The sequence below is a fragment of the Muscardinus avellanarius genome (assembly GCF_963383645.1).
Source record: "Muscardinus avellanarius genome assembly, chromosome: 8".
In the NCBI taxonomy this organism is placed as follows: domain Eukaryota; kingdom Metazoa; phylum Chordata; class Mammalia; order Rodentia; family Gliridae; genus Muscardinus; species Muscardinus avellanarius.
The window spans coordinates 37,595,538-37,620,688 of record NC_137794.1 but is presented as its reverse complement, the minus strand read 5'-3'; the positions used below and the strand labels follow the sequence as shown (position 1 = coordinate 37,620,688).

Sequence of the window (25,151 nt, the reverse complement as noted above, 5' to 3'; positions counted from 1 at the left end):
TGTCAGGCCCAAGCGCTGGGATTACAAGCATGCAGCACCATTCCCAGGCAGGGCTTGGGATTTCAACATTTAAAATTTGAGGGGGACACAAACAGACCATAGCATTACCCTGAGGTAGATTCACTTTGTAGCTTAGTTCAAAACCCAGCACCACGGGTAAGACATCATGAGTATCCCTGCTGTCTTTATTTTAGTGAGTTCCTCCCTACCCTCACTCTGACTTACCTAATCAGACTATTGCCCTTTGTGTTGTCTGCTTTTTAACCTGGCCTTTTATCCTGCTAGCTCTAGGAAGGACATCAGGCTTTTGTCATGTGTTTAAGGTAGATGCAAGCTTTGAAATTTCATTTGTCTCTCTGGGTTTCTACTTTGTAGTTATTTATTACTTCGGGGGCGTTCAGCCATGTACTTAGTGGTTTTTTATACTCAGAATGAGCATCCTTGGTGTTCTGATATAGGGATTTTTTTGGTCATCAAATTAACTGTATTATCAACACAGAAGACCTTGTTTTGTTTTTCTTCTGTTAAAAGGCAGAGGTAACTGAATTTAAAGAAGAGGCTAGTAGTCTGGATATAATCCTGATAAGAAAAGCAAGCCATATAAATTAAGTTAATAATTTCTGGAATTATGAATCAGAGGTTGAGACTTAGGGCTGATTTTTATAAACTTCATATACCACATTTTTTTCTTGCTAATTAGAGCTTTTACTAGGAGAGACACACATATGCACATACACATGGATGACTGACTGTAAATTAGATGGAAAAACAGATTACAATGTGGTCTTCTCTTCGGAAGAAATAAGATACAAGAAAATAAAAGAGCAAGCAAGTTTTTAAAATCTAGAATAATGAAAGAGCTTGGGAAATGCTCAAATTTGTTTTATATTTAATAGCTCTATTAATGGATACTTATCTCAGTTTGTTTTTATTTCAGCTTTGGCTAGAACAGAGTCTAAGAGAGATGGAGGTTTTAAAAATAATTGGAGCTTTGATCATGAAGAAGAAAGTGAAGGAGATACAGATAAAGAGTAAGGAACTTTTTCCCTCAGATATTTTATAAGAATGAAACTTTTCATTAGAAGAACAGTATTTCATGGAAAGACTTTAAGTACGGTATTCTTTACTTAAAACTTTTTTTTTTTTTTTTTGTAGCAAAGGAACCCAGAGACATTCTACCTATGAGCTACACTCCTAGTCCCCCTCCCCCCTTTATTTTGAAACAGGGTCTCACAAAATTGCTAAATTGCTGAGGCAGGCCTTGAAGCAGCAATTTTCTGTCTGGCTTCCCAAGTACTGGGATTACAGGGTTGTACCACCACATGCTTCCAATACATGTAACCTTACGATTAAAAATTGATCATACAGCAGGGCATATTGGCATATGCTTCTGATCCCAGCTTCTTGGGAGGCTGCTGGAAGAGGCTATCAAGCTAAAGGCCAGCCTGGGCAACTTGGCTAGACCCTGTCTCAAAGTAAAAACAAAGAGCAGGGTGTGGTGGCGCATGCTTGTAATCCCAGCATTTGGGAGGCTGAGACAGGAGGATCTCAGTTCGCGGAGAGCCTCAGCGGCTTAGTGAGGCCCTCTGCAACTCAGTGAGACCCAGTTGCAAAATAAAGAATAAAAAATAGGGCAGGGGGTGTAGCTCGGAGGTCAAATGCCCCTGGGTTCCATCCCCAGACCCACATAAAATAAAATAAAATAAATAAAAACAAAAATAGCTGGGGTTGTAGTTTAGAGACTCTGGGTTTAATTCCCAGTCTCCTTACCCCCAAACTGACCAAACAACAGAAGATTTCAAATAAAGGAAAATATTCTTTTAAAAGGAGAAGAACATTCTATTTGGGCAGCAATTTGAAACACTATCATTTTCCAAATTAAGGCACTTAATTTTATATGAAAGTTTAAGTCCCATAGTATCTTTCTTTTCCAAGTATGACCTTCCTACCACCATTTTCATCTTAGATTAGATTCCCATCAGAGAAAGCGGCACTACTATAAATGATAAGCGTTAATGTTTTCCCAGGTAGAAGTTAAACAAAGCACTTATTATACCTTGTTAATGTCCTTGGAATGAATGCTGTGTATAAATTTTAATTAGTAGTTTTAATAGTGAAGGGTTGATATATCTGATTGATGGATGTATAACTATTTTACTATGGTGGTACCATTGGAATTACTTTCTTTTAATTAGCTAATTTTTTCCCTTTTAACAGTATGTTTCTTCTGTATTTTATTTTTCTGTTCTTCCCTAAATGTCAGTCTAAGACAGAAAGGAAAAATGAATGAGAACATATAAAATTCATAGCTTAAAAAAAATCATATGTTCATTTATAGTAGGATTCAATAAACTATGGCATATGGTCTCAAACTTGCCACCCATCTGATTTTGTATAATAATACTTTATGATAAAGAGTGGTTGTTACAGAAGTCATATGGCTTATAAAGCCAGATATATTTTATTATCTCATTCTTTACAGAAAAAGTTTGCTGATTTTCTGAATTAGGAGAGTATAAAGGATAAAACTTGTGAATTTAATGTATGCATTGTTAATGTTACTTAAGTTTTTTTTTCCCTTATTTTCTGTGTAGTGGGGCAAATCTACTCAGTATAGAAGATGAGGATTCTGAAACCTCAAAAGGAAAAAAGGCAAGTGTTGCTTTTTAAGTGTTTTTTTATTTTAAATTATATACTAAAATTATTACTTTAAAAGACTGTTTTAATTGTAAGCCCCAACTCCCCACCTCCCACCCCAGAGGCAAATATCACTTTGTTGTTTATGCATATGGGAATGTGTATTAGTCAATTTTTTTGTTATTGAACATATCTGTGTTAATCAGCTTAATCAGGAAAAGGTTTATTTTGGCTCCTTGCAGAAGCGTCCATGGTTGTGGAGCTCTGTTGCTTTGGGCCTGTGGCAGCACAATACCTCATGGCAGTGGGGAGTGGTGGGGAAAGCTGCTCACCTCTGGGCAGCTGGGAAACATGTGCCCTGCGAAGGCATTCCCTCAGAGACCTTACTCCCACCATGCCCCTCCACCTGAGGGCTCCACTGCACTCTGGTGCCAAAGTGGTCAGTACCTAGGCCTTTGGAGGGCACTGAACAAACAGTAGCACAAGATGTTAGGCAGTGTAAGACACAATTGTAATATACTGTACAGTTTTTTTTACATTTAATATACTTGGAGTCTGTAAAAACACTGATTCTTTTCAGTGGGTGTATAGTATTCTACTGTATTATGTGCTATTATTATGTGTGTTAGGCTGGTGCTGGGGCCAGTGGCCAGATGCTGTGAGGCAAGGCCGGTGCTGGGGCCTCTGAGGCCTGGATTGGAGCCTGCCGAGGGGTTAGGCCGGTGTTGGGGCCAGCGGCTGGCATCGGAGCCTTCCATGAGGCAAGGCTGCTACTGAGGCCAGCGAGGCCAGGATCAGAGCCTGCCAAAGGATTAGGCCGGTGCCGGGGCCAGCAAGGTCGGGATTGGAGCCTGCCGTGAGGCAAGGCCGGTGCTGGGGCCTTCAAGGCTGGTGCCGGGGTTGGCATCGGAGCCTGCCTTGTGGCAAGGCCGTTACTGAGGCCTCCAAGGCTGGGATCTGAGCCTGCCGAGGGGTTAGGCCAGTGCCGGGGCCAGCGAGGCCAGGATTGGAGCCTACCATGAGGCACGGCTACTACTAAGGCCTCCGAGGCCGAGATCGGAGCCTGCTGAGAGGGTAGGCCGGTGCCGGGGCCAGCGAGGCCGGGATCAGAGCCTGCCATGAGGCAAGGCCGGTGCTGTAGTCTTTTTATTTTTAAAACAGGGTCTCATTGAGTTGTGAAAGGCTTTGCTATGTAGCTGAGGCTGTCTGTGAACCGCAATCCTCCTGTCTTGGCGCCCTGAATGTTGGGATTATAGCGTGTGCCGCCATGCTTGGCTCTGTGCTATACTTTTATTTGACTGGCAGTGGAGGTTTTTTATAATATTATCAAACACATTATGATGGCTGTGCTGTCACTAAGTGATAGGTTTCAACCCTTATGTAACTTATGTGTATATGCATCTTATATGCAGACTGTCATTGATAAAAATGTTATTATGTAGCACATAGCATATGTGTGTGTGTGTGTGTGTGTGTGTGTGTGTGTGTGTGTGTGTGTTTTTCAGGGGCATTAGACCTCTGAGTTACATCCCCTGTCCTGTTCTATATTCTTTATTTTGAAACAGGGTCTCACTAAGTTGTAGAGGGCCTCACTAAGTAGCTGAGGCTGTCCATGAACCACGATCCTCCAGGCTCAGCCTCCCAAATGATGGGATTACAAGCGTGTGATTATATCTATCTATCTATCTATCTATATAATTTTATTTTTTTTAATCTTTTTTATTTTTTTTATTTTTGGTGGTACTGGAGTTCCTGGAAGCCCTTCTACTTTCGGGCTACACTCCCAGACCTATTTTATACTTTTTAGTTGGAAACAGGGTCTCTTAAGCACGGCTGGCTTCGGACCAGCGCAATCCTCCTGTCTCTGCCTCCCAAGCACGGGGATTACAAGCCTGCACCACCACGCCCGGCTATAGCTATATTTTAACCTAGTTTTTCCACTAGAATTTTTTTGTTTGTTTTTCTTTTGTTCTTTGCTTTAGTAGTTATTGCCTTGGAAAAAATATATTTTCTTATGTCAACAAATATATCTGTCACCTACTGGTCTTCTTTGTATTTCTTTTGGTTGTTTTCTTTGATACTGGAAATCTAAGCCAGGGCACTCTACCAGTGATCTACATTACTGGCCCTCTTGTTATTTTTTTATTTTTGTAGGTTTGGGGAGGGAACCCAGAGGCATTTGACCTTCTGGCTACATCCCTTGCCCAATTTTTTTTTTTTTTTATTCATTTTTGAAACAGGGTCTCACTGAGTTGCGGAGGGCCTCACTAAGTAGTAGCTGAGGCTGTCCACAAACCCCGATCCTCCGGTCTCAGCCTCCCAAATGCTGGGATTACAAACATGTGCCACCACGCTCGGCTTATTTTTATTTTGAGATTGACTCTGGCTAAGTTGTTTACACTGCCCTGAGACCTGACATCCTCCTGTCTCAGCCTTCTGAGTAGCATGAGCCATCACACTGTGCTGAATATATCATCTTGATTTTATTAATAGGAGTGCTCTAATCTGTGATATAATCTGCCATAAATTGCTCAATTTTTACTTATATCCTATTTGTTCCCATTAATTTGATATAGATTATTAAATAAAAACTATGAGGAGGAGAGAATTGGATGTGCCATGTGTTCTAAAATTTTTTTTATTATTGTGTGGGAAGGTTTTTTGTTTTTTGTTGTACTGGGGATTGAACCTAGAGTGATCTATCTTTGAGTTATACTCCAACTCTTTTTTTTTTTTTTTAATTTGGAACAGGGTCTCACTACTTACTTATGATCCTCCTGTCTTAGCCACCATGCTTTTTTTTTTCCTCCCCCTCTCAGTACTAGAGATTGAACACAAAGGCATCCTACTTCTGAGCCACACTCCCAGCCCTTTTTATTATTTATTTTGAAACAGGGTCTCACTAAATTGCTGAGCTGGGCTTGAGCATTCAATCCTTCTGTCTTGGCAGTACCCCAGCATGCCTGGCTGCAGCTTCTTTGCTTTTAAAATATAGGAATAGAGAGTTGTTAGCAAGTTTAAATAATATATGTTGGAGAGATTATGTTGAGAATAAAAATAGAAACTGGATGTGGTGGTGCATACTTACAATCCCAGCATTGGGCGGTTAATCACAGGTTGGAGATGAGCTTTAGCAACTTCACCAGGCATTGTTTCAAAGTAAAAAATAACAAGGATTGGAGGTACAGCACACAGGTATGATGTCCTTGGGTTCAATCCCGAGTATTCCTCTCCAAAGAAAAACAATAATCAAAAAATGAATAGAAGTAGGAAATTTGAGCGTTTTCTGGGTTGTCAGTACCTAGGGTCATATATTTGGCCTGGTGTTTTAGGTACAATTATTGTGTCTCAATCTGAAAAACCACTGGAATATGTAAAATACGAAAACTGATTTGGGCATGGTGTCACATGCCTATAATCCCAGCACTTGGGAGACTGAGACAGGAGGATTGCAGGTTTGAGGCTAGCTTCATCAATTTAGTGTGGCTGTCCACAACTTAGACCCTGTTTAAGAATTTAAAAATAAAAGCCGGGCGTGGTGGTGCACACTTGTAATCTCAGCATTTGGGAGGCGGAGACAGGAGGATTGCGGTTTGCAGCCAGCTTCAGCTACTTAGGCCCTTTGCAACTCAGCAAGAACCTGTCTCAGCGAGACCCTGTTTCAAAATAAAGAAAAAATAGGGCTGGGGGTTTACCTCAGAGGTAGAATGTTCTTGGGTTCAGTCTTCAGTACCTCAATCAATCAATCAATGGTCTCTGGATGTAGTTCAGAAACAGAATGCTCCTGGCCTTAATCCCAATACCCCCCCCCCAAAAAAAAAAAACCACGGAGATTGAATGAGATACTTCCTATAATGTAATTAGCATAATGGCACTTCATAGTAAGTACCTAAGAAATATTAGTTGTTGTAATAATATAGGGAGAAATAATATATGATCAGTATTTAATTGCAATCTTTTGCTTTTGGCATTCTTAGCAGATTGTATAGCAATATCAACTAAGAGAATAGTTCTCAAACATGGTGTATATCAGAATCAATTGGAGGATGGTGCGCGCCTGTTATCCCAGTACTTGGATGGCTAAGACAGCATCAGAAACACAGGGACCCTCACCAGACCCTATTTTCAGACCCTGTTTCAAAATAAAAAAAGGCTGAAGCCGGGTGTGGTGGCGCACGCTTGTAATGCGCACGCTTGTAATCCCCGCGCTTGGGAGGCGGAGACAGGAGGATCGCACAGGTTCGAAGCCAGCCTCAGCTACTGAGTGAGGCTCTCAGCAACTTAGTGAGACCCTGTTTCCAAATAAAATAGAAAATAGGTCTGAGAGTATAGCCTGGAGTAGAAAGCCTCTGGGTTCCACCCTCAGTACCATACACACACATAAATAAATAAAAATGTTCATAAGTGATCTAATATTGTTAGAGACTACACTTTGAGAATCACACTTTGATCTAGGGTACTTTTTTTAGAATAACCTGGGTATATTTATGGACCACAGTGTCTGGACAGGCCTAACTTTTCTCAACAAAATGCAGGTTAACTAATTATTCATGATAAAATAATTTGAAGAAATATGTTTTGCTAATTGTTACTGAATTCCTATTCCTGGGCTAGCTAGTGGATTGGGAGGGAGGGAGGGAGGGAGGGAAGGAGGGAAGGAGAGAGAGAGAGAGAAAGAGAGAGAGAGAGAGAGAGAGAGAGAGAGTGTGTGTGTGTGTGTGTGTGTGTGTGTGTGTGTGTGTGTGTGTACTAGGGATTGAATTCAGGGGGATTCTACTCTGAGCTACATCTCCAGGCCTATTTTTCATTTTGAAACATTGTCTCACTAAAGTTGCAAAGGGCCTCACTAGATTGCTGAGTCTGTATGGGAAAGTGTGACCATCAGGTCTCAGCATTCTAAATACTGGGATTAGAGCCCTGTGCCACCAGGCATGGTGGTTTATATCTTTATTTTTTTTTTTCTTTTGAGGTACTGGGGATGGAACCTAGGGCTTTCTGCCTCTAGTCTATACTCCCAGACCTATTTTATATTTTATTTGTAAACAGGGTCTCACTAAGTTGCTGAGAGCCTCATTCAGTAGCTGAGGCTGGCCTTGAACTTACATGATTCTCCTGTCTGAGCCTCCCAAGTACTGGGATTACAAGCTTATGCCACCACAACCAGCTTTATTAATTAGTATTTAATTACCCCAAGATTACAAGTAAAGGTACTTGACAAGAAAGACCAATTCCTAAGTCATTATATTTTCATGGTAATAATAGTACATTTTCTATATAAAAAGGTCACCAAAGCTGGTATGGCGTGCATGTAATTCCAGCAATTTGGGAAACTGGACAAGTTTGAGGTCAGGCTGGACAGTTTAGCAAAACCCTGTCTCAATATAAATTAAAATGAGCTGGGGATGTAGCTCAGTAGTAGAGTGCTTGCATAAGGCCCTAGGTTTGATCCAAACGCAGAAGTGATTGTATTCTCTTACTCAGAGAAATGAAAGAATGTTGATAACCTCATTATCTTTCCTCTGTAGTTCTGTTTCTATTGTCAGTTGTTTCTCTTGATTTTTGGTTATATATTGTGAGCTTGGTTGAACAATTGGTAGTGCATATGAAAGGTACCCATTAATTTGTGGCCTAGGATAATCTCTAGAGAAGATGTACATTTACTGGCAGGGTTAAACAGTTTGAATCATCTAGTTAATTCTAGTATACTCTAGAATTTGAGAACTACTGCTTTAATCAATCTGGAAGTTGACATGATTAGAAAGGATCTGGATTCCCATCTCTGAGGGCTATAATAGTTCTAATCACATGTGGTGGTAAGCTATAACACTATATTTTGAGGTATTTTGAGGTCCTTTGTGCCTGACAGAGTAACAACTCCAGTTTTTATCCCCCTGGCTATGGAAGTCTGTTAGAAGTTGGTTTCAGCTTCTCTGTATCTCCTGGAATCAATAGAAGCCTTGTAGGAAACAGTTCAAATATCAGCCCACTACTCTAGGTTTCTTGTATCCTAATAGTCTGACAACCCAAAAGAGAGTAGGTAATAAGGAAATGTCTTAGGAAGAGAGTGATGAGCAGTGTGTCTAAAATAGGTACTTTTAAGTTTTGGAATATAGTTATGCCAGAAAACAAGCAGTGCTGGCACAGAGAACTCTCTCCTCAGGAGGACTTTTTCATGGGAAATATTTCTTAAGGTACTATAGGGTATCTATAGAAATAATTAGGAGTCGGGCATGTGGCACACACTTTTAATCCCAGCATTTGGGAGGCTGAGGCAGGAGGATTGCAGTTTGTGGACAGCCTCAACTACTTAGCGAAGCCCTTTGCAACTCAGTGAGACCCTTTAAAAAAAAATAAAAAGACTGAAAAATAGGGCTGAGGGTATAGCTTGGAGGTATGCTCATGGGTTTCATCACCAGTACCACAAAAGAAAGAAAGAAAGAAAGAAAGAGGGATGTCAAGTGATTATCTTACAGGTTTTTTTTTTTTTAAAAACAAAAGAGTGATAAACATGCTTCAAGAATGAATTTAAAGTCCAGTGTGGTGGCGCACGCTGGTAATCCTAGCATTCAGGAGACTGAGACAGGAGGATCGCAGTTTGCGGTCAGCTTCAGGTATTTAGTGAGGCCCTTTGCAACTCAGAATGACCCTGTTTCAAAATAAAGAATAAAAAAATAGGGCTGGGGGTGTAGCTTGGAAGTAGAATGCCCCTGAGTTCCATGCACAGTACCACAAAAACAAAACAAAACAAAACAAAAGGATGAATTTAAGCTGGGTACAGTGGCACTTAGCTCTAGCTCTAGCTACTCAGGAGGCTAGGGCCAGCCTGGGCAACATAGTGAGACCCTGTCACTATGCAGTCACAACAACAAAAATGAAATAAAAGCAGTTGAAAATCATTGTTTAAATGTTGTGTGTGTGTGGGGGGGGGTACTGGGGATGGAACCCAGGGGCATTCTACTTTCAAGCTACACCCCCAGCCCTATTTTTTATTCTTTATTTTGAAATAGGGTCTCACTGAATCACAAAGGGCATCATTAAGTAGCTGAGGCTGTCTGTGAACCGTCATCCTCCAGTCTCAGCCTCCTGAATGCTGGGATTACAAGGGTGTGCCACCATGCCTGGCTTTAAATGTTGCTTTGAGGAAATTATTACTAAGAACTGAGGACCTTGTTTTTTGTTTGTTTTTGTTTTGTTTTGTTTGTTTTGTTTGGTGATACTGGGGTTCCTGGAAGCCCTTCTACCTCCGGGCTACACTCCCAGACCTATTTTTTTAAAATATATATATTTTTATTTGGAAACAGGGTTTTTTAAGCCAGTGCAGCTGGCTTCGAATCTGCGCAATCCTCCTGTCTCCGCCTCCCAAGTGCGGGGATTACAAGCGTGTGCCACCACGCCCGGCTGTTTTTGTTTTTGTTTGTTTTATTTTTGGTGGTACTGGTGTTCCTCGAAACCCTTCTACCGCCGGGCTACACTCCCAGATCTAATTTATATATATTTTTTGGAAACAGGGTCTCTTAAGCCAGCTGAGGCTGGCTTCGAACCTGCGTGATCTTCCTGTCTCAGCCTCCCAAGCGTGGGGATACAAGCGTGCGTGCGCCAGTAGCCCGGCTAGAGGTTTTTTTTTTTGTCCCTTTGGAAGCGGGGATTGAACCCAGACTGCCACACCTATGAAGCAGAGCCTTTGCCACTGAGCTACATCCTGGCCCCTGAAAGTTTTTGGTTTTTTTTTTTTTTTACTATCTTATGCAATGCGTGCACCAAATACAGTTTTCTTTGGTAAGGAAATCAAGGAGGAATTTATCCTGTTATGTTGTGATTTCTTCCAGGTGATTAATACTTTTATGTTAACATTTGTACCTGTGATGAAATAAAGACATTTTCTTATTTTTCCTTTGGTTTTTTTTTTTTTTTTTTTTTTTTTTTGGTACTGGGGTTGGAACCCAGGGGCATTGTACCTCTGAGCTACACCCCCAGTCCCAGTTTTTGTCTTTTTTTTTTTTTTTTTTTTCTGAAACAGGATCTCACTGAGTTGTGAAGGGTCTAGCTAAGTAACTGAGGCTGTCCGCAAACCTCAATTCTCCAGACTCCGCCACCGAATGCTATGATTACAAGCGTGCTCCACAACGCCTGACCTCATTTTTCCACTTTTATATAGAAACGTTTATGCTAGGGCAAAAATTCTTACAGAAAGATAAAAGTTGAAGCGAGAACTGATTGCCACATTTGGCAGTGCTGTCCTACTGAGGAAATGAATTTTTTTACTTTCTGAAGAAAACTGTCCTAATATCCACTACCCTCATTTCTTTTTAGTACTTTAGAGAGATTTAAATGGGAAAAATAAAATGCCCTGATGTTCCTTCAAATTTGCATTCTTGTTAGAAAATAAAAGCACCATTATTGAATTACTCCAAGGTCCATGCCACTGTTAATCACCTTCATTCATCTGTCCCTAGTAGCTGTACATTTTTGTTTTTTCAAATAGTTGATGATAAATAACATTATGGTACTTACTGACTCTTTAATATTTATGGATTTTTTTTACAGTTAAGTCGTCGATCTGAAATTGTTCCTACTAGTTCTGGTGATTTCATCTTGAAGACATATGTAAGACGAAACAAGAGTGAAAGTTTTAAAACTTTGAAAGGCAACCCAATTGGACTTAACATGTTGAGCAACAATAAGAAATTAAGGTATAGGTGCTTTATCACAATATTCTACAGAAAAGATAAAAGGTCTAGTAGGAAAAGATAACCACCTTGGTAGCCAGCAGGCTCACTGTATACCTTTTCTTTTGAATTTGTCAGGCCAACAGGTAGGATGGTTCCAGTATATGAATTCTTTATTTCAGTCTTGGGAGTAGGATTGATTATAATGATTTCTTGATTCTGAATAAAAAGATATTGCAAGAAATTTCAGTAGGCTGTCATCTTATGCATTTACTTTATAGATAGCAAATGTACTAGAAGTAGTAGAAGGCACCATAGGGTGGGATGGTCACATGCCATGTAGGAGATTCTAATTAAGATTGTCTCAACAAGGGAATGTAAGCCTGCCCCTCCAACATTACTTATTCTTCCTCTTGCTTTCCTAATAATTACCATATTGAGCCACTGTTACTAGTACAATTGTGCTATAAGTAATAGCCTATAAAATCACTAATTTCAACTATGTCAGTTTATAGATAGATGGCTAAGATCCATAAAGACTGAATAACTTTCAGGTTAGTGCAGAATCAGAAGTAGAGTTTAGGACTCTTAATTTCTATTCTGGTGATGTACATTATTTTTTTTTTCCCCCTTGACCTGGTTCGGAAACCTTTGAAAAACAATTCAGGAAATAGAAAACACCTACAGAGCAAGTTACATGATTGATTGGGTTTATCTATAATTTTTTACTTTTAAGTGGGAAAGGTTTTTGTTGTGTGTGTATGCTCATATTTAAAAGGGTTTGTTTTGTCAAGTATATTTAGTTTTTCCCTGTTAAATATTCTTTATTTCTTGAATTTTGCAGTGAAAATACACAAAATGCATCATTATGTTCTGGAACTGTAGTTCACGGTAGACGTTTTCATCATGCTCATGCTCAGATAGCAGTAGTAAAAACAGCAGCCCAAAGGTAAGGATTTAAATTCTTTGCGTTACACATATTAAACACACACACACACACACACACACACACACACACACACACACACACACACAAACCTCTTTAATAGGAGTTTACTTAAAATAAACACAAAAACTGGGCGTGGTAGTGCATGCTTGTATGGAGGCAGAGACCTGAGGATCGCCCTTCGTGGACAGCAGCTACTTAGTGAGGCCCTTTGCAACTCAATGAGACCGTTTCAAAAAATAAAAAAGAATAAAAAATAGGGCTGGGGGTGTAGCTCAGAGATAGAATGCCACTGGGTTCCATCCCTGGTACCTCAAAAAAATTAAATAAAAACAATTTTTTTGTGGAACTTTACTGTTTTCACTATCTGTGAAGAACTATAGCTTTGTAATAATTTGTGACCTGAAGTTTTATTTTTTTATCTGCTTTTGAAATAATCACATTCTAGCCGGGCATGGCGGCACATGCTTGTAATCCCAGCATTCGGGAGGCTGAGATAGGAGGATTGCGGTTTGAAGACAGCCTCAGCTACAACATAGTGAGGCCCTTTGCAACTCAGTGAGAACCTATTTCAAACTAAAGAATAAATGTAGCTTGGAGGTTGAATGCCCTTGTGTTACATCCCCAGATCTGCAAAAAGAAAAGAGAAGAAAAGAAAAAGATAATCACATTCTATAAGAGACTTTTAAAATACGAGCCATTGTATTGCATTATAACCCAGGAGATCTAAGAAAATACATAAATTGAGCTGATTTATACAATTTAACCTTACAGTGTTTGACTGATTTATCCTCAAGTTGGTAGTTGAGCACTAAAGAGTAAAAACTATAGCTCTTACTTCACATGATTTATAAGAATTCATACTCTCAAACTGGTATAGTACTTGAGAGACTGAGACGGGAGAAGCAAATGTTCAGAGTCATCCTCAGCAATCTGTTGAGGCTGTGAGCAACTTAGCAAAACCTTGTTGCAAAATAAAATCTTAAAGATAGGGCTGGGGGTGTAGCACATAGGGAGAGTGCCCCTGAGTTCAATTCCCAGTAGACCCCCCACCACCACCACCAGACACACACAAAGAATTCATAGTGTCAAAACCACATTCTACCTCCAAGCTATACCTCCAGCCCTACATTTTTAGTCTTTTTATTTTATTTTTACTTTTTTTTTTTTTTTTTTGGTGGTACTAGGGGTGGAACCCAGGGGTTTTTCTACCTCCGGGCTGTACTCCCAGACCTATTTTTATTTGGATACAGGGTCTAACTAAGTTGCTGAGAGCCTCACTTGGTAGCTGAGGCTAACTTCGAATATGTGCGGTCCTCCTGTTTCAGCCTCCCAAGTGCTGGGATTACAAGCATGTGCCACCATGCTGGCTCTAGTCTTTTTATTTTTTAATTAATTAATTGATTAAAAGATTTTTGATATTGAGGTTGGAACCCAGGGGCTTTTCTGCCTCCAAGCTATACTCCTAGATCTATTTTTTTTATACTTTATTTGAAAACAGGGTCTCACTAAGTTGCTGAGAGCCTCATTAAATAGCTGAGGCTGGCTTCAAACCTGTGCAATCCTCCTGTCTCAGCCTCCCAAGTGCTGGGATTACAAGCGTGTGCTGCCACTCGCCACTCCCAGGCTAGTCTTTATTCTTTGAAACAGAGTCTCAGTGAGTTGTGAAGGGCCTCCATAAGTAGCTGAGGCTGTCCTTGAACCATGATCCTCCAGTCTCAGCATCCCAACAAGTTGTGTGCCCTTATTCTTTATTTTGAAACAAAGTCTCAAAGGGAGGCACAGGGCCTTATTAAGTAGCTGAGGCTGTTCAGGAAGTACCATCCTCCTGTCTCCAAATGCTGGGATTAAAAGTGTGTGCAACCAAACCTGGCTCTAGTATATTTATTTTTCCAAGGATAAGAAAAATAAATACCATTGAGCTTCAGCCCCAGACCTTAGAGCTTATATTTTAATAAAAGCTTATTAACAGTACAGCACAATATTTTATTTGGGTAGTAGTTCAGCATAATTCATAATATACTTTTTTCCATAAATGATTATTACCTACATACCTCTCTCTTTTGTTTTCCCTTTTTAACTTCCTAATTTTTTTTTTTTTAAAAAAACCAAACCCCTTTCTTTTACCTCTATTCTGTATTCTCTCTTTCCTTTGCTCTGTACAAATGAGTTTTCAAAACAACAAAGTGGCCGGGTGTAGTGGCGCACGCTTGTAATCCCAGCCCTTGGGAGGCTGAGACAGGAGGATCGCACAGGTTCGAAGTCAGCCTTAGCTGCTTAGTGAGGCTCTCAGCAATTTAGTGAGACCTTGTTTCCAAATAAAGTATAAAATAAGTCTGGGAGTATAGCCTGGAGGTAGAAAAGTCTCTGAGTTTCATTCCCAGAACCATAAAAAAATGTGAAAGTATTAAACTTTTTTCACTTCTTAGGCTCAACAGTGATTAGTTTTTTTTTGTTTTTTTTTTTTTTTTTTCCTTTTTTGGTGGTACTGGCGTTCCTGGAAGCCCTTCTACCTCTGGGCTACACTCCCAGACCTATTTTTACATTTTTATTTGGAAACAGGGTCTCCTAAGCCAGCGCACGCGGCTGACTTCGAACCTGCGCGATCCTCCTGTCTCTGCCTCCCAAGTGCAGGGATTACAAGCGTGCGCCACCACGCCCGGCCCAACAGTGATTAGCTTTTAATGCTTAACTTTTGATTTTAGTTTTACTTTTCCAGGAAATATAGCTCCATAAAAAAATGAATACATAGAATAAGATAGCTCATATTTTAAACTTTGATGTTTATATTTTGCTTCACTGACTTTAATGAGTATGATGATATTGCATCATTTTTTGTCATTTACTCAATATAGATTTATTTTATTTGTTTATTTTTTTTGTGGTGCTGGGGATGGAACCCAGAGGCTTCCTATCTTCGGGCTACACTCCCAGACCTATTTTGTATTTTATTTGGAAACAGGGTCTAACTAAGTTGCTGAAAGCCTCACTAAACTGCTGAGGCTGGTTTCGAACCTGTGCGATCCTCCTGTCTCAGCCTCTCAAGCGCGGGGATTACAAGCGTGCGCCACCACGTCAAGCTCAATATAGATTTATTTCATATAATTTTTAATAGCAGAATTTCAGATAGATTAACATAAGCTTGTAATGATTCTCTTCCTAGCTGTTGAAAAAGTGTTAACTGTGTGTTTTCTTTTGAATATTTATATAAAGACAAGTTATATTTCTTTTAAAATTTGCTGGGACTAAATTATTTTTAAATGTATTCCACATGATAGAAATATAAGAGTTAGTATAGAGATTTGAAGAGTTTTGTAAACTATGTTTACAGACAGCTCTTAATATCTAGCTTCTCTTTAATGACAAATAATTTCAGAATGTGAATTTTGTTTTCTCCTTGAGTAAATGATATTAATAGTTTTTTGAAGTTTCATGAACTGTGGAAAATATAGACTTATACATCTTATTTATGATAATTGACTATAATTTTTAATCCTAGCCCTTTCCTTGTTTCTGAAATAATATGTGATATTTATCCTAAGGCTTTTATGGAAAAGTTTAAACTTGAAATATCTTTGTTTACTCAAAAGCAAATAATCACATCTGAACCACTAAAAATTTTATAACTTTCAGGAAATGTCATTGTTCTGAAAGATTATAAAGCTGTCCTAAAATAAAATGTATCTTCGAATGTTTGATACATAAGTGCTTTCAAGAATTTACCTTTTTATATATCCATCTTTCTTTCTGTTAAGTATATATGATTTATCAAATTAAATTTAGATTTAATTAGATTAAATTTTGTGTCTTGCCAAAAATTGAAAAACAATTCAGACAAGACTTAAAATATACTATAGAATATACATAAAACATCTTTAAAACAAGTCAATCATATTATAGTTTTGCCTTATTGACTACAGTTAATACAACTACGATGTTATATCAATAGTGAGGTCTTGCCTCTTACATTTTTTTCTTTTTTATGTTTTAAGCAATCCGGACCGAAAAGAAAGGTAAGCTTAATATTGATGAAATTAGAGCATGACTATAGCAGTAAAATACAAGATTATTTATATGTTGGAAAAATATTTATTGAATTAGAGTTCATCATTAAAGTGTATTATCTTTTCCTGCTTGTGGTGCCAGGAATCAGACCTAGGACTTTGTGCATTCTAAGCAAGCGTTCTACCACTGGGCTACATCCACATCCCTTAAAGCTTTTTATTTTAATAAAAGGAAACATAATAAACAGTTACAACATGATGTTTGGGCTTATGAATGTGGTGGTTCAGCATATTTCATAGTTTTGATCAGTGTTTATTATGTATTTTTGCTGATGCGTGGCTACTTTCCTTTAAAAATGTAATGTTTCAGTCACTTGATAATAAAGTTACTTTCATTTATATCATTAGTGCTACTCCTATTTTTCATTTTACTCAGGTAGAGTGTGTTGGGGAATAGAAATTAGAACATCTTAAGTTTGGAGTTTAAACATCAAGCTGGATGTAGTGGCACATGCTTGGACGTAGTGGCATTTGGACGTAGTGGCATTTGGAAGGCTGAGAGCAGAGGATGACAGTTCCCGGACAGCCTCAGCTACTTAGTGAGGCCCTCTGCAACTCAGTGAGACCTGGTTTCAAAATAAAGAATAAAAAAAAAGTAGGGCTGGGAGTGTAGCTCAGAGGCAGAATGCCCCTGGCTCCCATCCCCAGAACTACAAAACAATAAAAACAACCCCCCCACACACACTTTAAACATCAAATGTTTTCTAGTCTGACCCCTAAATTTGTAACAGTTTCATGGTCAACTTTCTAATTTTTGAATAATGTAAATATATAGAATAAAACTTTTACTAATACATATTTCTTTGAATAGTGAAATGATTATAATGGTTCTAAAGCAAGTGTTTGCAAAAGTAGCTTCTCCAGTTGATAAGTATGAAGATATTTTTCTTTGTGTGTGTGTGTATCTTTTCATGCTTTTATGAGATTCTCAGAAATTTTTTGTGAACTCTGCCTTTCCGCCTCCTAACCAAGTTAAGAGCCCTTGTATTAAAACATTACTTTCATATAATTGGTGTTAAAAAGGGACATATCATCATTTTATTTAGGTTTTTTTTTTTTTTTTTTTTTTTACGGATCTGGGGATGGAACCCAGGGGCATTTGACCTTTGAGCTATACCCCCTGCCCTATTTTCTATTCTTTAATTTGAAACAGGGTCTCACTAAGTTGCAGAGGGCCTCACTGAGTAGCTGAGGCTGCCTGGGAACCACGATCCTCTAGTCTCAGCCTCTCAAATGCTGGCTTACAAGTGTGTGCCACCACACACAGCTTTTATTTAATTCTATAATTTCAGCTCTTTAATTTTGTTTAAAGATGTTTAGGATGTAAAGAGAAATGTTATTTTTTGTAAAAATTTTTCCATCTTCATGAACACCAAGTTTCAGTAGATTTAAAAATGATTTTTAAACAAAAATTTTAAATGCATTTTATAATTGTGAACATATTTTACTACCTATTTCCTGAAAGATGTATTTTCCCATCGTATCAGTCTTTTTCTTTGAGTCAATCATTATTTGTCATATATAGGTGAATAATTTTATATCTTAACTTTTTACTCATTAGTGACTACTTTTTGTTTTATTTATTTATTTATTTATTTATTATTTATTTATTTGCAGTACTGGGGATGGAACCAAGGGGCATTTTACCTCCGATAGATGCCATATCCCTATTTTTCATTCTTTATTTTGAAACAGGGTCTTACTGAGTTGCAAAGGGCCTCACTAAGTAGCTGAGGCTGTCTGTGAACCGCCATCCTTCCTGTCTCAGCTTCCCAAATACTGGGATTACAAGAGTGTGCCACCAGGCTAAGTGACTACTTTTTAATAAGGTTATTATTTTATTAAACTGTTAAAATATGTTAAATAAGTTTATAATTATATATAGAACAGTCTCTTGTTGTATCCAAATAAATACATTCTTTTCATGTGTTGTATAGTAATTAAAATGTAGCCACTCTTATGAACAAAATATGAAGGATCTTAGATTTTTTTCACAATACTGTGGAAGGTTTATGATTCTTTTTCATTGCTTTGGCTTATGTATATTTCTGTAGTAGGAATTTATTCACTGATAAAATTCAGCAAATATTTAAATGCTAGTATACAGTGGGCCCTCTTTTAGGAACAGACAGAGGTTCCTATCTTTTTGTAGCTTAGATTCTTTTTGGAGTAATGCTGGAATAGGAATCAGAAAATTGACAAATTATAGCCCAGCCTAGTGGGGCACACTTGTAACGCCAGGACTTGGGAGGCTGAGACAGGAGGATTGCACAGCCTCAGGCACTTCGTGAGAAGACTTATTTCATGGTATAAAATGTGGATAATATTTGCCCAATTTTAAAGGAGTTCTTTGAGGAACAGGTGAGATAATTATTTAAAACTGACATATACATTAAGTGGAAAAGTTCTAAACAGTAATAGATATTGAAAAATTTTCAGTCTTTTGTGCTAAGATTACCTCAGCCTGCTAAAGGTTTTGGAAACTAGATGTAAAGAAGCAAGTATTTATAAAAGTACACAAGTGCTTTCCTTGGGAGTTTAGTTGTTGTTAGGCTGAATTTAGTTTGTAAACTCTGGGATCTTTAACATAGGGCCAGGCGTGGTGGCTTGTAATTCCAGCATTTGGGAGGCCAAATTGCAGTTCACGGACAGCCTCAGCTACATAGCGAGGAAAACTATAAAAAAAAAAAAATATATATATATATATATTTTTTTTTTGTATGTGTGTATGTATATATATATATGTATGTGTGTATGTATGTATGTATATTTTATGTTAATCAGAGATGAAGTAGGAAGAACTTGGTATTATCACTAGATTTTAGCTTGTAAATTATTCAAGTAAGCCACTTCTTCCCTCTTGTGAATAGTAAACCACTCCCACTTGTGAATAATAATACATCTACTATCTTTACTCTTTACCGTATAAGGAACTATAAATCTCTAAAAGAATGATTTATTCTTAAGACAGTGGTTTATCTAATAAAAGCTAGGTAGTTGTAAAAGCTTGCTGTCTTTGTTTCTCTACCACTTTTACCATATACTGAGCACATCGAAATATGTTGTAAACTTACAACCCAGATAGAATGAACAATAAATAACAAGCTCCAGAGCTTGTTATCTTTTTTTTTTTTTTTAATTGCTTCCAGTTCTTTATATTTTGGGTGACTTTGACAGCTTGAATAGGTCAAATTCTTTTCTGCTTGATGCCAGATAGGTTGTGCATACAGTTTATGTGATAGTACCAGCAACCTAGAGTATGTTGTAGTTTGGTATATGAACTCTTTTGTTTTCCTCTCCCTAGATAAAGAATCTAAGCTGAGTGTGGTGGCACATACCTGTATTCCCAGTACTTGGGAGGCTGATACTGGAGAGTCGCAGGTTTGAGATCAGCTTTAGCAATTCAGCAAGACTTTTAGTAACCTAGGACCTGATTAAAAACAAAACAAAAAAAGTAAAAAAGAATGAGGGATATAGCCTGGACATAGAATGCCCCTGGGTTCAATCACCGGTACTACCATTAAAAAAAATAAGAGCCGGGCGTGGTGGTGCATGCATTTGGGAGGCGGAGACAGGAGCATTGCTGTACCAGACAGCCTCGGCTACTTAGTAGGCTCTCTGCAACTTAATGAGACCCTGTTTCAAGATAAAAAATAAAAAAAAGAAAATAGAGCTTGGGGGTGTTGTTCAAAGGTAGAATATAATACCACTGGGTTCCATTTCCAGTACCACAAAAAAAGAAGAAAAATCTACTGACATTTTAAAACTGAAACACATAGTGGTTGATTTTTTTTATTTAGAATTTATTTCATATTATTACAATGTGTCAATATTTTGAAACAAAAAAGGTACAAAAATGAAAAGAATAAGATTAAGGCATAGGAAGTAATAAATGTTTACTTATAGGGTGTGTAAGTAAGTAAGTAAGTAAATAAATAGGTCTGGGAGTATACCCTGGAGGTAGAAGCCCCCCCCCACCCCAGTACCATACACACAAAAAAAGTTTTCAGAATAGAAAATTGTTCAGATTTTGATGTACTTCTTTCTGATTTTTTCCTTATGTACTTTTTAATATACTTAACATAATAGTGGTAAGTTATCTAAGAGTATGTCCTTAACCTTTACCAGTGTTTATTTTTTTCTTTTCTTTTTTGATACTGGGGATGGAACCCAGGGACATTCTACCTTCAAACTCTACTCCTGTCCCTATTTTATTTTTGTTTTGGTACTAGAGATCAAACTCAGAGCCATTCTACCTGTGAGCTATACCCTCAGCCCTATTTTTATTTTATTTTACTTTTTTGTGTGGTACTGGGGGTGAAACCTAAGGGCTTTTCTACCTCTTGGGTATACTTCTAGACATATTTATACTTTTATAGAAACAGGGTCTCACTAAGTTGCTGAGAGCCTCAGTAGCTGAGGCTGGCTTTGAATCTGCGTGATCCTCCTGTCTCAGCCTCCCAAGTGCTGAGATTACAAGCATGCGCCACCATGCCAGGCTCAGCCCTATTTTTTTAAACTGGGGATGGAACCCAGGGTCCATTATTTTGAAACAGGGTCTCACTGAGTTGCAAAGGACCTCACTGAGTAGCTGAGGTTGTTTACAAACTGGGATTCTTTGTCTAAGCCTCCAAAATACTGGCATTACAGGCATGCGTTGCCATGCCTGGCTTTTTGTTTTTTGGTTTTTTTTTTAACAGTGTCTTGCTAAGTTGATGGAGAGTCTCACTGCTTGCTGAGGCTGTCTTTAAACCTGCCATTCTCCTGTCTCAGCCTCCCAAGTACTGGGATTACAGGCCTGTATAACCATGCTCAGCTTTTTTCACTATTATTAAGTTGGTTTCTAGAAGGTAATTTTGTGTGTGTGTGTATGTGTGATTGAGGGATTGAACCTAGGTGCATTCTACTTCTGAGCTACACTCCCAGCCCTATATTTTTATTCTTTATTATGAAACAAGGTCTCACTAAGTAATGGAGGGCATCACTATAGCTGAGTATCCACAGACTGGGTTTCTCCTGTCTCAGCTTCCCAAGGACTGGGATTACAAACATGCAACATCATGCTCGGCTTAAAAGGTAACTTTTAAAGAGTGAATAATAACTTGTCTTCCAAATGTTCATATTTTATTTACCTAATTGGCCATTTCTAGTTGTTTTTCACTTTTTTTTTTTTTTTTTCTTTTTGAGGGTCTGGGGATGGAACCCAGGGGCATTCGACCTCCGAGTTATACCCCCTGCCCTATTTTTTATTCTTTATTTTGAAACTGGGTCTCACTGAGTTGCAGAGGCCCTCACTAAATAGCTGAGGCTGTCCGCGAACTGCGATCCTCTGGACTCAGCCTCCTGATTGCTGGGATTACAAGCGTGCGCCACCGTGCCTGGCTTGTTTTTCACTAATAATAAAACAAATTGATTATCAACTTTGCATATAACTCTTTAACAGCACTTCTTAGAATAAATCTCTGAAAAAAGATTCTTTGGACCAAGCTAATGCTTTTAATGCTTCCTAATGTTTTTAATACTGCCTGATCATTTTAGATATATGCAACCAATTTATAGTAACACTAAGTTTTTGCCTCAAGGTGTATAAAAATAAAATGACATGCAGATAATACTTTTCCCCCTAGGGTTATAAGAGGGTCACCTGAGACTTTAGAACTAGTGAAAATTGGTCAAGTTGATAGGCTACAAGACTAGTATTAATTTTATTTCTAATTAATTGATGTATATGTTGAAAAGGCAAAAATCTTATTCACAGTAGCACCTACAGTTATATTTCTGGTAATAAAATTGGTAATACATAATCATATATATATATAATCTAATTTGAGGCATAGATTATGTTCCTATTTGGTAGGAATTTATGCTCTATGAGCCATTACTCTTTAAAAATAAAGTGATATCAATACTATTTGATTAAAAATCTCAGTGAGTTTAAGAAATTTGACTGATTCTAAAGTTTATTACTAGACTAAATATTTGAGAAGAGTGAATTAAAGACTCTTATTTATTATTCTTGTGGTGCTGGGGATCAAACACAGGGCCTTGGATGTGCTAGGTAAGTATTCTGCCACTGAGCTACATCTCTGAAAGACTTTTTTTTGGTGATACTGGGCATGGAACCCACTGAGCTACACTCCCAGCTTTATTTTTTATTCTTTTTTGGGGGGGTGGGGTTTACTTCTCCTTCCGGGCTATACTCCCAGACCTATTTTTTATATTTTTTTATTTGGAAACAGGGTCTCCTAAGCCAGCAAGGCTGGCTTCGAACCTGTGCAATCCTCCTGTCTTATCCTCCTGTCTCCACCTCCCAAGCGTGGGGATTACCATCGTGCGCCACGATGCCTGTCTATTCTTTATTTTGAAATAGAGTCTCACTGAGTTGCAAAGGGCAACTTTTGTTTTGTTTTGTTTTGGGTGGTACTGGGCATGGAACCCAGAGGCTTTCTACCTCTGGGCTATACTCCCAGACCTGTTTTATAGTTTATTTGAAAACAGGGTCTCACTAAGTTGCTGTGAGCCTCACTAAGTAGCTGAGGCTGGCTTCAGTCCTCCTGTCTCAGCCTCCTAAATGCTGGGATTACAAGTGTGTGCCACCTCGCCTGGGCTGACTTTTTTTTTTTTTTTAAGAAGAATAAACAGGGTTAAGAAAGAATGACTTGACTTTTTTGGGGGGAGGGCAGTACTGATGATTGAACATGAGGATACTCAACTACTGAGCTACATCCCCAGCCATATGTATGAATGTATGAATGTATGTAAGTACATATGTATGTACTGGGAATTGAACCCATTATCTCTTAAACACTAGGCGAGCACTTAGCTATACCTCCCAGCCTTTTTATTTTTTTATTTTAGTCAGTCTTGTTAAGTTCATACATTCATTCATCCGAAACTTGCAGTCTTCCTGTGTCAGCTTCCCAAGTTGCTGGGATTACAAGCATGTACCACCCAGCCCAACTTTGACTGTATCATACTGTAAAGAAAATAGGTAGCCGGGCATGGTGGCACATGCTTGTAATCCCAGCATTTGGGAGGCTGAGACCAGAGGATCACGGTTTGTGGATAGCCTCAGCTACTTAGTGAGGCTCTCTGCAACCTAGTGAGACCCTGTTTCAAAATAAAAAATAAAAAATAGGGCAGGGGGTATGTTTTGGAGGTCAAATGCCCCTCGGTTCCATCCCCAAACCCGCCAAAAAAAAAGAAGAAAATAGGTAACTGGGAAGTTGACAGGCAGAATCACAGGCTTGAGACCAGCCTCAGCAATTTAGCGAGACCCTGTTTCAAAATAAAAAGTAAAATAAGAGCTGGGTGTGGTGTGGTGGTGCACATTTGTAATCTCAGCAGTTTGTGAGGCTGAGACAGGAGGATCTAGGTTCATGGAGAACCTCAGCTACTTAGTGAGGCCCTCTGCAACTCAGACCCTATTTCAAAATAAAGAATAAAAAATAGGCTGGGGATGTAGCTTGGAGGTAGAATGCCCCTGGGTTCAATCCCCAGTACCGCAAAAAAAATAAGATAGGGCTGAGTGGTAGCTCAGAGGTAGAATACCCCTGGATTTTATCTGCAGTGGGAGGGAGAGAGGGAATATGTTAGTACTAGGAAAAGACTAGGTACAGTAAGCAGACAAGAGAATCTGAGCATATTCAGCTTTTAGCCAACCTTTTCAGATTCTTGAATTATATTTATCACCTGGCATTATTTTTGAATTAATACAGTGACTCCACATAATAACCTGTAATTGATTTTTACAACATTGCCATCCTTGTATAACTATTTGTAAAATTGTTTGATCTGATAAATATAATTCTAATTACATATGACACCTTTTATATATGTCCTTTCATTAATTTCATGTATTTATGGAGTACCTAGTAATAATGGTATAGCCATAAGAATATAATGATGAACAAAACATACAAGATCTCTGCTTTTCTGTAGTTGACATTCAGATACATAAAAACTGATAATGTACAAGTAAAACTTGAAATACGTTTCATATAGAAAAAAATGGATGATGGTGTTATAAGTTGACAATATAGTTTCGTTAGATTGCATGTTCAGGAATACTCTTTACTACTGTTCAGCTAACATTTAACTGAGAGCTAAGTGTGAAAAGATGATACTATTGTAGGAATGAGTTTAGCATGTTCAAAGAACAGAAAAAAGGTCCATTACAGTTAGAAGCTAGAAAAGTGAAAGATTATTACTAAATGGACTGGGACCTAGGTCCTGAAAGGCCTTTATAAACTGATTTGAAGAGTTTGGATTTTATATTAGCAGAATAAAAGCTTTGGCATTTTAGGTAGGGAAATGTTTGAGCTTTTTAAGCACAATCTTCTGTATTTTTGTAATTAGCACAATTTAAAGATTAAGTAGATGACAGTTCAAGTAAAGCCAAACATGTGACATTTTCTAGAGATGAGCTACAAAGGAAAATTAGTAATAATGTGTAACCTCTCAAAGTTATCTAAGCAAGATTTAGGGATTGGGGAGGTAGAAAAGCAAAACTGGTCTTTTCTGAAGAGGTCGGAAAATAAAGGCTTCATTTTGGGAGGGGCCTTTTTGGTGGGGTTAGGTGGGAAAATATAAGATCTCATTCCATTTGAGAAATAACAGGATATTGTTTGTGATAATATTAGGAAATTTTTTTTGTGTGTGGTAATGATGATTGAACCCTGGGCCTTTCACATACATGCTCTACTACTGAATTATACCTCCAGCCTCTGGAATCTTGATAACATGTTAATGAAAAATTGATAATGCAATTGCACTAAGAATTGAAAGAGAAAGTAGTTATTCCCTTGTTAAGTGGAAAGTGTGGTGGAGGGATAAATG

General features: G+C 38.2%; 1 protein-coding gene across 1 annotated transcript in view; it reads left to right on the top strand.

The window, feature by feature from the left end:
* The window catches only part of SENP6 (SUMO specific peptidase 6), a gene marked incomplete at both ends in the record, with an annotated part of 96,151 nt that overhangs the window by 21,325 nt on the left and 49,675 nt on the right, over positions 1-25,151 (top strand). The window contains 4 exons of the mRNA XM_080700507.1: positions 938-1,031; positions 2,595-2,652; positions 11,182-11,327; positions 12,148-12,252. Of these exons, the coding sequence (XP_080556633.1) occupies positions 938-1,031; positions 2,595-2,652; positions 11,182-11,327; positions 12,148-12,252 (403 nt within the window). The remainder of the gene's footprint in view (positions 1-937; positions 1,032-2,594; positions 2,653-11,181; positions 11,328-12,147; positions 12,253-25,151) is intronic.